The 15,372-nt window shown below is 41.9% G+C and overlaps 2 protein-coding genes across 4 annotated transcripts; both read left to right on the top strand.

Annotated features, from left to right (window-relative positions):
* Positions 1 to 890: 890 nt before the first annotated feature.
* On the top strand, positions 891 to 5,051 carry LOC118424490 (uncharacterized protein C1orf50 homolog). Of its 3 annotated transcripts, none has more exons than XM_035833066.1 (5): positions 891 to 1,046; positions 2,316 to 2,431; positions 3,270 to 3,488; positions 3,976 to 4,122; positions 4,618 to 5,051. In XM_035833066.1, the coding sequence occupies exons 1-5, from the start codon at positions 1,022 to 1,024 to the stop codon at positions 4,666 to 4,668; spliced, it is 558 nt and encodes a 185-aa protein (XP_035688959.1). In that variant the 5' UTR covers positions 891 to 1,021; the 3' UTR covers positions 4,669 to 5,051. The 3 variants fall into 3 exon arrangements, with proteins under 3 accessions (XP_035688959.1, XP_035688958.1, XP_035688957.1); XM_035833065.1 differs by having other exon boundaries at positions 4,288 to 5,051; XM_035833064.1 differs by lacking the exon at positions 4,618 to 5,051 and having other exon boundaries at positions 3,976 to 4,207.
* Positions 5,052 to 6,932: 1,881 nt separating this feature from the next.
* LOC118425079 (carbohydrate sulfotransferase 3-like) lies at positions 6,933 to 10,734 on the top strand. Its single transcript, XM_035833898.1, has 3 exons — positions 6,933 to 6,955; positions 8,564 to 9,240; positions 9,883 to 10,734. Exons 1-3 carry the CDS (start codon positions 6,933 to 6,935, stop codon positions 10,206 to 10,208), a joined length of 1,026 nt encoding a protein of 341 aa, XP_035689791.1. The 3' UTR covers positions 10,209 to 10,734.
* Positions 10,735 to 15,372: the final 4,638 nt, after the last annotated feature.

Raw genomic sequence — 15,372 nt, 5'->3', positions numbered from 1 at the left:
CTAAAGAATAGAGCACTTCAAGGGGGTTAAAAGAAAGTTGAATATTCCTTTATACATGTATATAAATGATAATCTCCAAGCAGATCTTGTGGTGACATAAGACAATACCATGAGCTGGGGAAGGAGTTTAGCCAGCAGAGGATGGCCAGTTTCATTTGGCTATCATGGCTAAACTCCTTCGCCAGCTTATGGCATTATCTTATGCCAACGCAAGATTCCTGCTTGTAGATTTAAATGACTCCTTACAAGGTTTGAGACTAAGTGCAGATACAAAGAGTTGACAGTGAGATTATTTATTAGCAAGTGTGACAAAGTACATTACACAGACACTCCGACAGCATTGCTGAGTCTACAAGTAGGGACAGACAACTACACAGGAATGGTGATATAACATCACACATCATTATCAATAACTCTAACGTTACAACATATCTAACAAGTTGATTTAAACCATTCTACAATCTATTTCAGCTACTAGAATTTTTAAGCAGTCAGACTGAAAGGAGGTTGATATCAGAATATTTTTATGGATGAAAAATAACGATGGTATTAAAAGTATCATGGATAAATCGTCTATAAATATTCATTACACGAAGCCGTTGGCACAATTATCAGACAACCAAAATGACAATGTTACACAACAGGATTTACGTAATCTGGAGTTACACAATGGAGCACCCCTATTTCTGTAGTGTGATAGTCCGCCAGTACATACAAACGCAAATTATAGATTTTTATAGAAGAATATTAAAGATTAGTTACATTTAACATTACTTTTTATAGCCTAAATGTTCAGCTAAGTAATTCATTGTGTATAATTGTTACATCATTTGACTTGGAATGTCCATAAAAGTAATTTATTGTCTACGATTCTATTTCTTCATGTTTTGTTGCGGTTGATACTATATAAAGCACGGTTTCCGCATTGGGAATCATTTACGCCGGTGTTGCGACAGTGGGAAGAAGTCCACGCCACTTTTTCCCGAGAATTCCTATAAATCCGTGGTAAACGCAAGCAGAAATGGCACGGCAACCAACGATGGCAGGTAAGGAATGTTTTTATATGAAGTTGTAGTAGAAAATCAAGTCGATATATGAAAGTCGGAGCCGAATATTTAGCTACGACATAGAGAAAGCGGCCGAAACCGGTTTTGAGGGGGAGGGGGGCAGAAAGAAATGTACAAAAATTTTGTGAAAATCAAGAACATCCCGTCATTATTGTGAATACTTGTGCATTTGTATATGTTTCGGTTAAGCAAAAATCAGCGTAGAGTAGATCAGATCGTAGTAGTTAAATATTTCCTTACGTAAGGAATAATCGTGACTTTTGTTTACTCAGATGTTGTTCAACTTTGCTTGTGGGACCTCACATGACCCATATTACAATTACAATGATTCAAAATGGGACTGCGAGTTCCATTAGAGGCTACCTGCTCCATAATGGCTTTAGAGGGAACTACATAACGTTATATATACCAGTAAATTATGCATACTATTATTGGGAAAGTAGAGGAAAAAACCGTATCCTCATCTCAAGACTGGAAAAATTTATAAAACAGTCGAAGTTGCCCTCAACTGCTAACTTATTCTGTCAACTGTCATCAAACACATCTTGTCAAGAACTTCTAATACAATGAATAATAGTCTGCAAATATCCCCCCTCCCATCAGAGCCCTTGGATTGGTCCTGTAGTGTCGAGCAGCCAGCTGGAGATGATTCCACTATCTCTTGGGGGTGCAGAAACCCCAGGGATGAAGAACTGTTACCATGTGGTCTTTACTACTGCAGACAATCCAAAACTTGCCTGATGTAGTAATACTAGTAAGCCCTTTCTCAGAGATCAGAATGCATGTGCGGTGACAGGAATTCTAGGTAATAAGTCCAAGGTAAAGGCCCACGAAAAGGAAACAAAACCTGTCTGGACGTTGTTTCGATGCATGATATTGGAACAATGGTCAAGACAAGGAGTCTGTTTTCAATTTGCGGGCCTATACCTAGAATCCCTGTCGCTACACATGAGTTCTGATCTTGGCTTATATAGTCTTTCATACCACAGCCACCCAGAAACTTGCCAGATAACCTGACTAATACTGTAAATGCAGAAATGTTCGTGGTGGATTAATGTTCGCGGTTTTCGCGGTGACCACTTAAAACAACCGTGAACATTTTTCTATTATAGTATTAGACTGAAGTCCGCGAACTTACATCCACCGCGAAAAGTCCTTTTCCCCGCTACCGCGAAATTAAATCCCCGCGAATTTAAATGCATTTACAGTAACCTTACATCTTTCCATCCCTCCCATGTTTTTGTATAGTTTCTCTGGTGGAGTCGAACCCCCAACCCTCGGGTCTGCAACTGGTCAACAGCTACAAGACCAACCGCATGGGCGACCCCCACGACCTAGTTGAACTGGCCACACAGGTGCAGAAGGTGAGTCAACCTTGCACTTTTTATTTGTTTGTTTGTTTGTTTTGCATGTCCGGTAAAACGGCGTAACACACCAGGTTTGTATAACTATAAGCTGCATATCCAGACAGATTTATTTGATCACTTCACAGAAAATTTGGAAGCACTGGAATGATCGGGTAGAAAAGAGCAATTCTAGTACATCCAACTAAAAAAGAATGGTTGAATGAATTGAATTGTCTTTGTCAAATGTGATGGATGTCACTCAAAAGTCGAAATATCCACGACTTTGTCACTAACCATCTATCAATTTTATATGTAGGAATTTCTTACATATCAGGGCTTGAAATACTGGGTGCAGGTGCACCCAGGTGCACCCAAAATTGCAGCTGTGCACCCAAGTATTTTCTGTGGGTGCACCCAAATATTTTCTTACGTTTATGTATGTAAAGATATCAAAGTATACTACTACTATACATCATATTCTTGCCTTCAAATTTTAGAAAGATAATAAAAATGTCTGCCATGGTACTTGTTACATAGTAGGTTATTACTTAAATTTAAGTGGTGCACCCCAAAAATTTGGGTGCCCCAATTTTTTAAGCTGGGTGCACTAGTGCAACTTATCCCAAAAATGAATTTCAAGCCCTGCATATGAAGGAGCTTAAGTCTTTTAAGATGAATTGCTTGTTTTGTTTTGTTTTGTTAGGCAATTGGGGCCAAGTGACTAACCAATCCTTTACATTTCTCCTCCTCCTATACCAGGCTGCAGAAGAAGCTTCTACATGTTTCTACATGAATATTGTTCCGGCATTTCTTGACTATTTGTAGATTTACAATATCGCCTTCTCCACCTCACTAGGCGGATGAGTTCACGCGAGCCAACGCGACCAACCGTCTCCAGACGATCGCGGAACAGATCAAGTTTCTCCAGGAGCAGGCCAGGAAGGTTCTGGTGGAAGCCAAGCGAGATGCGGAGTTGCATCACGCCGCCTGCAACTTCAAAAAGATCCCGGGGAAAATCTACTACCTGTACAAGAGACAGTCCGGACAGACCTACTTCTCCATGCTCAGTCCTACGGTTAGTAAGCTCTTTTTTCTTTATATCAGTACACTACCATTGGGGGTTTTGCAGCGCAGTTGAGCATGCTTTTATTTTATGGGGCTTTTTGCTGCTTTGTAACAAACTTAAACAAAGCCAAAAATGTTGACTTTAGTTCATGAAATTTGGGCCTCAAAACGGTGTTTCCTACTTTTAACACCGCTTGCCATTCTTTGAGTTTTACACTAAGTGCACTACTGCATTTCAGTGGAGTTGTACTTCATCTCGCACTTTTTTTAATGATGATGATATTTACACGATACCTATATGATGGCTAAGCTGACAGCCCGGACAGTTTAACTATTTGATTCTAATGTCAGGTGTGAGTGTTGTGACTTATCCATCGATTCCTAGTATAGACACTGTATACGGATCCTTAGACCACTTGTATATATATGTGTACTAGTAAATCACCTATATCATGTATTAGTAAATGAATTCCTAATAATGATACTTCTTCTTGCAGGAGTGGGGCCCGACGTGTCCGCACGAGTTCCTGGGCGCGTACCGTCTGGAGTACGATATGTCCTGGACACCGTCCGACAAGATTCAGCAGAGGGACGACGACATCTCCACCATCGACACAACCATCGACAGACTCCTCAACACCAAGGAGGCCATCACGTGGGCTGCTGACAAAACCAAGCCTGACTATCAGGATTAGTTACAGTTAACGGACACTCATTTGTCATGTTTTAGAAAAAACACCAGAAAATAATCTAGGAAACACCACCTTGCCACCATCGACACAACGATCGACAGACTCCTCAACACCAAGGAGGCCATCACGTGGGCTGCTGACAAAACCAAGCCTGACTATCAGGATTAGTTACAGTTAACGGACACTCATTTGTCATGTTTTAGAAAAAACACCAGAAAATAATCTAGGAAACACCACCTTGCCACCATCGACACAACGATCGACAGACTCCTCAACACCAAGGAGGCCATCACGTGGGCCGCTGACAAAACCAAGCCTGACTATCAGGACTAGTTATACTTTATAGACACTCGTTTGTCATGTTTTAGAAAAAACACCAGAAAATAATCTAGGAAACACCACCTCGCCACCATCGACACAACCATCGACAGACTCCTCAACACCAAGGAGGCCATCACGTGGGCCGCTGATAAAACCAAGCCTGACTATCAGGACTAGTTATAGCCAATGGACACTTTTTTGGGTCATGTTTTAGAAAAAAGCACATCTAAAAGAACACCACCTCTCTGCCATCGACACAACCATCGACAGACTCCTCAACACAAAGGAGGCCATCACGTGGGCCGCTGATAAAACCAAGCCCAACTACCAGGATTAGTTACTGTTAACAGACACTTTTTTTGTCATTTTATAGAACAAAGCTCCTCCAACAAGTCTTTTAGTGTTTTAGAGAAAAGCTCATCTAAGAAAACACCACTTCTCCGCCATTGACACAACCATCTACATACACGAAGGAAGCCATTTCATGGGCTGATGACAAAACCAAGCCTGACTATCAGGACTAGTTATAGTTTTAGGCACTCGTTTTGGCGCGTTTTAGACCACAATTTCTCTGCCATTTACACAACCATCGACAGAATCCTGAACGCGAAGGAAGCGATCACTCGGGCCGCTGATGAAACCTGGCTACAGCTAGGACTAGCTACGGATACAGACACTTATTTGTCATTTTATAGATGAGTTTTAAAATATCAAGATCAAAAAGAAGCAATCAAGACTACAAGGACTCAGAAAGGTCCTCCATATAAATCCAAATGGAAAGAAAATCATACAACAATAATGTAAAGATCATTGATTAAAAGGACAGCTATGTACAATAGCAATTGAATCCTATCTTGTGTATCTATGTTTTGTGTTGTAACTGCCTCTTTTGAAGAAAGTCCAGTAAGCATGATGCCAATGGTGAAATGTAGCATTATTTCGTATGTAATGGTGTGTTTGTAGATTTTTATTTTTATGTCTTTACAGTGTATTTCTTGATAATCTTGTTTCTATGAAACATTCAGATGATGCAATGACCTGTATTGTTTTCTGTTACTTGCATAATTGTGGGTTAGCAGGATTTTACCAGCATTGTCATGAAATTTTGTGAAGCAGTGCCAAGATGAGGCTCTAATGTAAGATGTTCTGATATTTTGTTGGTATTAAACTAGTACTTATCATTGCATGTCACAATTTGGAAGAAAAAACTGTCCACTATGGCCAGGTGGTACTTCTGCAGATGAAGTCAGAGGCACTGATACATACATATGTACAAAATCAGATTTGTCCAATCATGAGTACATGTTATTTCATTTTGCAAATTGGGCCATGAAAACAAAACAAAAATAACGCACAATCAAATATTTCTAACCGAATCTCATAATAAAGACAAAATGTTGCTGTAAAAAGCCAAGTTAGACTGTACTTTGTTTTACTGCTGTATATTTCCATTGCTCATAATTAATGTATAGTAGATACAAAACTGTCTGTATGAAGATAAAACATTTCAATGAACATGTCAGTGTTCTTCAAATATGTTTCTGTTTTTTTTTAATTCAAACTCAGTATTATGGTAATGACAAGTCAGGTCATTCCTATTTTTCACAGTTGCAATTTCACTGCTGGACATATTGGACAAGAGAGATTTCAGATGTAAGTGTGGTAGGCACCAGACATAACAGCAATAAGAAAATCATAGATGGCAGGCCTCACCCCTTACCCGTACTGCTTTGCGAGTAATTCAGAAATGAAGGCAGATAAGAATAGAGATATGGCCCTCGTGGTAAGGTAATTTCATGAATTATTGTAAAGTGAATTGTTTTCTAAACATTTACACAAACACATGAAACACAAGATGAACTGAACACAAACACCGACAATAAACAATCACTAGTCTCTACCAATAATAATGATAATATGCCAAAGGGCTAAATACTTGTACCCGGCCCTAGAATCACAATTAGTAACTCGTAGGTTACAAATAGTAATTGTATGGCCAGCTAACTCTTGCGACGTATTATTCAGTTTACTTGGCCGATTCGAATCTCCAAGCAGATCCTACGGTAGCAGTATCAAAAGCTGGCAGAAGAGTGAAGCCGGATTAGGAGTTGTTTAGCTACATGGCAAATGGACACATATTGGCTGAGTGCACTCTTTTGCTATAGCTAGTTTGGTGCTATTTTATGCCATTGCAGGATCTGGATTAGGCCGATTGTACTATTTCCCAGTTGCCCAAGGACCTCCCTATACCTATTTATTTAATTATTTCAAAAGCGTGGCTCCTTCAAGCATCGAGACTTGGAAAACGTGGAACGCGGTGAAGTATGGCATGGAGGCTGACAAAGTGGGATTGTTTCATTCCCGAGTTTTTTCATTCCTGATTTAGGTCCTGTCACTTTGTTTATGGTCCATTGTGAACTAAAAACCAGAGGCAACAAGGTATGCGGCGGAGCTGGCCGGAAAGGTAAGAATGTACGTATGTATGGTAGCCTTTAAATAACCGTAGGTTTTCGTATATATTGTATACGTAGATGGGGACACTTCTAGATTTTCATAGAACGGTATGACTATAAAATAATTAGGTACAATGGTAAGGTTTTTTTAAAAACGTGTTGATATTCTCATTGTTAGTAGAAGAGGAAAATTGAATGAATGTTTGGAACTATGATCCCCTAATGCTGTTTCAAAGTACATGTATTCAAACGACAGAATGATTTCAGTGTTCAGTGTACATTGAATAAGGAAAGAAATATTTCACCTTCACAAATCGCGGTTACTGAAAATGGTCACAGCTAAGAAACAGATGTCGACTACGCTCTCTATCGTCATATGACGCTTCAAATTTTGATTCGGCCTCAGAAAAAAGTACCAAACTCCCATTGAATGTCAAGCTTTACAACAAAAACACACATAAAACTCAGGCATTTCCCTGTACTTAAACAGAAATAGACGTGTTGAGAGCCTGTTGAGTTGTTCCACATGTCGTCAGATCGCCCCTTGTTTACACCGTGCGGGGATGTTTGGGTGACTTGCCGGGTTGTTTAAGTCACTTGTCGTCCCTTTTTAGATCAACAAACTAGCGAAGCGTCTTTCCACAATCTCCGAGCAGATATTTGGGGCGAAATTCGTGACGTTTTCGATCCCTTCCCAGCAACCATGTCTACTCAAAACAATTTTCCATCCCAATATCTGCTTTGAGATTAACGTTTCTTAGACACAGATCACCGTTGTTAAGGTGATCTACAAGAGTTCGGCTCGTTCCAAGTGAATGGACTTTAAATGACTGTTTCTTTATTTTCCAGAGAGCATCATGTTGTCACTACGACAAACGAGGCAGCTCCTTGCGTTGCCCCTAGTGTCCGGAATCTTCGTTCTCCTGTATTACAACATTGTGGTGTTTCATCTGCCTAAAGGAAGAACTACGAGCCTTTCAGCCTATCGGGAAGTAAACATCTTACCGTCCATCAATAGTTTCCTCAGGTTGGTACGTCACTGAATTAAGAGACTTTTTCCAACCTTTATTTATTCATGAAAGCTCAAATAGGCATGCAGGATCATTTTTATTGAGGTAATGAGGGAAGAGGCAATTGCCAGACTCTGAGCAAGTCACTCTGTTTTCACACAACGACAGCTTTATATCTACCGACATTTTGAACGTCACCGTCTGTCGTCTTCATCAACGACAGTTCACACTGTACTGCAGCGGTAAGTGTCGTTGTTCACAGATGCGGTCACAAAACGTGTTTCCACATATAACGTTACAGTCATATTTTATGCGATGTTTACTACGCGGTTCACAGTGTAATATATGATAACGACGTGGTTCACAGTGTAATATACACATATCAGTTGTCAATTGATAGAGTGATAATGTTGAGACGATCTTCATCTAATCTCCAAGCAGATGCTACGGTAACCTAAGATAGCATTAAAAGCTGCCAGAGGAGTGAAGTCGGCCTTGCTAAACAGTGTAGCCCAATTGATTATGTAGCCAAACATAATTAGCCAAACTCTGCCAACTTTTGATACTATCTTAGGCTACGGTAGATTAATTTTCATCTACCTCTCACAGCGTACCGTCCGATCAGCCGAGGATATCTGCTCATCGCCCGCCCAGAACCGCAGTCCTGATTTTCACCCAGATGCGGAGCGGATCGTCCTTTGTAGGCGAGCTGTTCAACCAGCATCCTGACGTCTTCTACGTCTTCGAACCTCTCTGGGCCTTAAAGAACCACCCCAACAAGACTCACGACGTCTCAGGAGCAGAACAGTTAAGATTACTTCAAGGAATCTTGGCCTGTGACTTTAAGAACATCGTGAACGTTATGCCGTTTTACCTGAACAACAAGACTTTTGGCGCGTCCACGAAGTCTAAGGTCCTTCTCAAGTTGTGCAAAAGTTTTAAGAAACTGGCCAGGAACGATTCCGAACCCGGTTTAAGATGTCCGATTCCTGAGGAGCTTGTGGCAGAGGTTTTGGGTAGAGCATGCAGAACTCGACGCTTCACGGTAATCAAGACGATTCGCCTGGCAAACATAAGTGACCTTGCACCGATCGAACGTGACCTTGACTTGGATCTCCGAGTTGTCCACCTGGTGCGAGACCCGCGGGGAACCATTGCGTCACGCCTCGCCTTACGTCATCACAGGAAGGACAACGTCACCACGTTCTCTGATGACGACATCGACGAGGGCGAAGTAGAGGGGCTCTGCGAGTCGATCTTGAGAAACCTTAAGAACGCCACAACAGGTAGCGTTAGCCGTAAGCTACCCCCGTAAATAATACCCCGTATGTAGTAAAAATCGATCGGACGACGAGTCTGCGAGTTCTAAATTACGAGGAGGCATGACCCTGACGGGAAGGGGGGAACTCAGCCGTTTATTTATTTCTTCGTCGGCATCAGGGTCATGCCTCCTCGTAATTTAGAGCTCGCAGACTCGTCGTCCGATCGATTTTCGCCTAATGTGACCGGTATTAAGCCACCATCATGTCATCTCTCTTAGCCTAACTATTTGACCGTTGGGGGCACCACAGAATATCTGGCAACCAGCTGTCTGCATCCTTCTCGGGTTTTTTTTTCTTTGTGATCCTGTGTGTCATGCCCATCCAAGTTCTCAAATATTATTCTCCCATCTTTTCCGTTGTCTACCCCTCTTTCTTCTTTCCTAGGTTACCTGCATGATAGTTTTGGCTGTAACCATAACCCAAAGCCTTACCTCTTCAAGTCAGTTGTCTTTTCTGTACTTTACTGTCGACGTTAAGAGGTCTTCGTATGGACCGAAGTTTTGTTTTATTGTATTCCATACTTCAGTAGTTGAGATGCTGTCTCGGTATGTGCTTCGTAGAATCTTCCGGAAGCTTTTTACCTCTGTGATCTGTTCCTTTCTCAAGTTGGACACTACACGCTACTGCGGTTCGAGGACGTGGCCGCATCACCCGTAGAACAGATGAGAAAGCTGCACAAGTCGCTCGGCCTGCCTCTGCACAAGGCCGTCTACAGATGGATCCGCGGAAACACCAACGCGTCGGGCCCCGGCCGGGCCCCGTTCTCTACCCGCCGGCGGTCCAAGGAGAGGGTGGGGGGATGGAGGTTTGCGCTGAGTTTTGCTCAAGTGAATATGATACAGGAAAAGTGCCGCCAGACCATGTCACTGTTAGGGTACCGTCATGTGCGGTCAGCGGAGGAACTTGTAGATGCCTCGATAGAGCTGTACTGAGCAAACAAGTGAGTGAAGAAACTAGCAATATTGACACAAAATCGAACTTTCGAGCCCCCATAGAACGTTAGAACTATGTTCTATAGAACGCCCTTCTCTACCCGCCGGCGGTCCAAGGAGAGGGTGGGGTGATGGAGGTTCGCGATGAGTTTTGCTCAAGTGAAGATGATACAAGAAAAGTGCCGCCAGACCATGTCACTGTTGGGGTACCGTCCTGTGCGGTCGGCGGAGGAACTTTTAGATACCTCGATAGAACTGTACGGAGCAAATAAGAGTGAAAAAAACTAGCAATTTTGACACAAAATCGAACTTTCGAGCCAGCATAAAACGTTAGAACTATGTTCTATAGAACCCCGTATTCTACCCGCAGGCGGTCCAAGGAGTGGGCGGGGGGATGGAGGTTTGCGCTGAGTTTTGCTCAAGTGAATATGATACAAGAAAAGTGCCGCCAGACCATGTCACTGTTAGGGTACCGTCCTGTGCGCTCAGCAGAGGAACTTGTAGATGCCTCGATAGAACTGTACGGAGCGAATAAGAGTGAAAAAAAACTAGCACAATTTTAACACAAAATCGAACTTTCGAGCCCGCATAGAACGTTAGAACTATGTTCTATAGAACCCCGTATTCTACCCGCCGGCGCTCCAAGGAAAGGGCGGGGGGATGGAGGTTCGCGCTGAGTTTTGCTCACGTGAAGATGATACAGGAAAAATGTCAGCAGACCATGTCACTGTTAGGGTACCGTCATGTGCGGTCGGCGGAGGAACTTGTAGATACCTCCATAGAACTGTACAATGGTGCTTCGTCTACAATAAAGTAGGTAATGTCGGACAGCCTGAGATCAACTGAAGGGAACTGAATCAACACAAATGTACATTTGAATTACCTTTTTTTAGCATTTAAGTTCATATGGGTTGGTAAATTACATGATAAGATGAGAAAATAAACTGTTATCCAACTGAAGAAAAGTTACCCACCGGAATATGTCAACATTGTTTTAGTCTGGACACCGAGCAAGAAAAATGTAAGAAGACCATGTCACTGTTAGGGTCCGTCCTGTGCGGTCAGCGGAGGAACTTGTAGATACCTCCATAGAACTGTACAATCATTATGGTTCTTTGTCAACAATGTAAACAAATAAATAATACATGTAGATAATGCCGGACAGCCTGAGATAAACTGTTATTGCTAGCGGAATGGAGCACACCGAATCAACGCAAATTTTCCTTTGAATAAAGTTTTTTTGTAACATTTAAGTTCATCTGGGTTGGTAAATTACATGATAAGATGAGAAAAATAGACTTTTATCCAACTCAAGAAATTTCACTTACAGGAATGTCAGTATTCTGGACACTAAACTCGACTACTATTTGAGAGGAGTGAAGGAGGCCATTACATTTAGTAAACACCAACACTGACGAATGATATTGGATGCAAGGAGGTTCCCTTTTAAACCAGCTTGCAGTTGGTGGATAAATGCTACCTGAACCATCTGACCGTTTTTATGTCTAGTAAGGCCACAGCAAGTAAATTGTATGGATGGCATCCTATGCAGAGTGCAAAAATAATGTGATAGCGCGAAAAAAAGGTGGGTAAAAAAACATATGGCTAAATTTTAAACATAGACACCATAACCGTCGTAACAAGATTTGAAGTGACAAAACGTGTCATCACAATGAACAAGGCATTCAATCCTGTATTAAAGAAGTGAACTAGTAAAAGTGATACTAGTGTGGTACTCTGGTATCACTTACCAACATGGCAACTACATTCATGGGTTCCATACTGGTGGCACTTTTACAATATATACAACCAGTTTTACTTCTGCAACTATCGTCATGGCTACCTCGCTAGTGCCACTTCTACAAGTAATCATTAGGGTACAACACAACATGTTGTTTGTCCGGTTTGGTCAGTCTGACCATGCCCGAAGAGGAAAAAATGGGTTTCTTTTCTGAAATCAAGCGAAGATTAATGAGCGCGCTGATGTCATCCATAAAATGTACTTACTGTGGCCTAACTTCAGTGTTCTTTACTTGGGCAGTGCTATACATCTGCTTGTGCGTCTCATATATGGGTATATGGGGTTTGCAGATCGAACAATGCTTACTTACTAATAGCCTCCACCTGCCCTAGGGATTTATGGATAGTAGACGTTTTCTCCTTCTAATTTTCAACCGCCCCTTTTCAACCAGGGGCTGCAACCACTAGTGTTTTTTTTTTTTTTTTTGCAAGCGAAAGTCTTGTAAAGTAACGCAGTGTGACCTATTTTTGATTGTATAATATCTGCCAATTATAATATCAAGGGTAACTAAGCCGTCTTTTAGAATTCCACAGTAATTAGTTTGGTACGTATGCACAAGAACCATTCATGATGCGCATCGAGAAAACCGGTTTATGGCCACGGACCAATAGACACGCCTCCCTAGCCATGTCCGGATGGTGGATCTGCATAGCATATCCAGTCTGTGCTCTCCAGTGTCAGTCCTTAGGATTAAACTCCACCTCTGTAGACAAGGAAGTGTTCTCTTCGTATCTGCCTAGTTGGAGCCTCTGTTCATAAGGTAAGGCTAGAAAAATAGCTTCATAGCATTTGAACAAAGTCTTCTTTTCACTAGACGGCGACCTACATAGGGTATGTGTAACCTTCCCTTTCTAGGTACATCATACAAAATGTAGAAGTGTGACCGACTAGACAACAAAACGCACAAGGAGTAAAAAGATTCGTTTCTTTTCTGTACATGCGATTCGTTGAGCGATCTGTCAAATTTTAGGTGGCAGAGAGAGTGCGGAAAGAGCGCCTTCCTAGTGGAAAGGAAGTATTAGACTATAAAATAGGTTCATGGCAATTGAGCAAAGTCTTTTTCGTTCCACAACCATCTTTAATTCTTTAGTAAACGTGCTGATTTTGCAGAGTCTCAGGTAGGGACAGACAAATACACAGGCATTGTTTTTTAACGTTATACATCACTAAGACTAACCCCATGCCAAACAAGGTCACGACATGTCTAAAGTGTGATTGATCGGGCGGACAGACTACTTTTGTTTGGGTGCCATCGGCTTTGCTGTGATGCACCACACCAGCCCACCACTCACCTTTCTAGTACTGAGGGTCTGCATGGGGGGTCCTGACAACGCTTTACGCTAAATTCGGGACGGTCGACAACGCTTTACGTTAAATTCACGAAGGCAGGCAACGTTTTACGCTAAATTCAGACAGGCTGACAACGGTTTACGCTAAATTCTGGAAGGCTGGTAACACTCGACAGAGGTGGGGGCATGCTCCGCAAGAAAGATTGAAATTTTGACTCTGTGAAACACTATTCCCTGCATTTTGAAGGGAAATTTTCGCTGGCAAACAAAGCTAAGTTAAATGGCATATCTAATTAAAGAGTCCCAGGGGTTCAGCGTAAGCTTATAAGGGTGACGCTAGCCAACTTATTTTTGCCACGTCGAGCGCCGACGGAAAGTCCGGGAAAATTTTGAAATCTTGTCCCCCTGAAACGCCAGTTTTTTTGGCTATTATAGAAAACTAAGTGAAATTACATTTCTATCAGTAAAAAATGTGTTTGAGGTTGACACGTCACATCCCCCAGCCATGATACATATTTTTGCGAAGTCGATGACCGAAGGTGAATAGAGTGGCAAAGGAGATCCGGCTAAATTTTGAAATCTTGACCCTCTATAAAACGATATTTTGTGCATTTTGATGGGCAAATTTCTATTAGCAAAACAGATCTTTGAGGTTGACACACATCCCCCACCCCCAACATATTTTCAGAATTTCGAGTTCCAAAGGTGCGAGGCGGCACAAGGAGGACCATGGAAATTTTGAAATCTTGACCCTCTAAAATGACATTTCCTGCATTCTGATGGGCAAATTTTGCTGGCAGACTAAGCTAACTCAATAGGGGTTGTACTAATACCTCCATGGAGCCAGCTCCATGGAGCCAGCTCCATAGAGGTATTAATACAACCCTGCGCCCAACCTCCCACCTCCATGGAGCCAGCTCCACTCACTTTGAATGCATAACCACGTTTCACGTTACCTTCAATAGAAATTTATAGTTTTCTTTGAATGCATAAATTGGTTCACGTCACATCAAGAAAAAAATATAGTCCGCTATGGAGACGCCTTGGTAACACATTCTTTCACCTCTTCGAATACATATACATGTTTCATTTTACCATCAAGAGAAATTTAGAGTTCGATTTCTTGTAAACAATAAACAAGCCCGCACAGCCACGGCGTACATTCTTCCACCTCTACGCACTTTGAATACTATACATGTTTCACGTCACCTCCAAGAGAAATATATGGTTCGCTATTCTTGTAAACAATAAACAAGCCCGCACAGCCACGGCCCACATTCTTCCACCTCTACGCACTTTGAATACTATACATGTTTCACGTCACCTCCAAGAGAAATATATGGTTCGCTATATAGCTATTCTTGCAAACAATAAACAAGTCCGCACAGCCACGGCGTACATTCTTCCACCTCTACGCACTTTGAATACTATACATGTTTCACGTCACCTCCAAGAGAAATATATGGTTCGCTATTCTTGTAAACAATAAACAAGCCCGCACAGCCACGGCCCACATTCTTCCACCTCTACGCACTTTGAATACTATACATGTTTCACGTCACCTCCAAGAAATATCTATGGTTCGCTATTCTTGTAAACAATAAACAAGCCCGCACAGCCACGGCCCACATTCTTCCACCTCTACGCACTTTGAATACTATACATGTTTCACGTCACCTCCAAGAGAAATCTATGGTTCGCTATTCTTGTAAACAGTAAACAAGCCCGCACAGCCACGGCCCACATTCTTCCACCTCTACGCACTTTGAATACTATACATGTTTCACGTCACCTCCAAGAAAAATATATCGTTCGCTATTCTTGCAAACAATAAACAAGTCCGCACAGCCACGGCGTACATTTTTCCACCTCTACGCACTTTGAATACTATACATGTTTCACGTCACCTCCAAGAGAAATCTATGGTTCGCTATTCTTGCAAACAATAAACAAGTCCGCACAGCCACGGCGTACATTCTTCCACCTCTACGCACTTTGAATACTATACATGTTTCACGTCACCTCCAAGAGAAATATATGGTTCGCTATATAGCTATTCTGCAAACAATAAACA

The sequence above is a fragment of the Branchiostoma floridae genome, chromosome 10, assembly GCF_000003815.2.
Source record: "Branchiostoma floridae strain S238N-H82 chromosome 10, Bfl_VNyyK, whole genome shotgun sequence".
Lineage (NCBI taxonomy): Eukaryota > Metazoa > Chordata > Leptocardii > Amphioxiformes > Branchiostomatidae > Branchiostoma > Branchiostoma floridae.
The sequence above is the reverse complement of the archived record's forward strand: the minus strand, read 5'-3'. Positions and strand labels throughout refer to the sequence as shown.

Excerpts from the sequence above, each read along its gene's own strand:
- LOC118424490 (XM_035833066.1), top strand. The coding sequence starts at position 1,022 with ATGGCACGGCAACCAACGATGGCAG. Across the intron at positions 1,047-2,315 it reads ACGGCAACCAACGATGGCAG|TTTCTCTGGTGGAGTCGAAC; the intron begins GTAAGGAATGTT and ends GTTTTTGTATAG. Across the intron at positions 2,432-3,269 it reads TGGCCACACAGGTGCAGAAG|GCGGATGAGTTCACGCGAGC; the intron begins GTGAGTCAACCT and ends CCACCTCACTAG.
- LOC118425079 (XM_035833898.1), top strand. The coding sequence starts at position 6,933 with ATGCGGCGGAGCTGGCCGGAAAG. Across the intron at positions 6,956-8,563 it reads CGGCGGAGCTGGCCGGAAAG|CGTACCGTCCGATCAGCCGA; the intron begins GTAAGAATGTAC and ends TACCTCTCACAG. Across the intron at positions 9,241-9,882 it reads CCTTAAGAACGCCACAACAG|TTGGACACTACACGCTACTG; the intron begins GTAGCGTTAGCC and ends TCCTTTCTCAAG.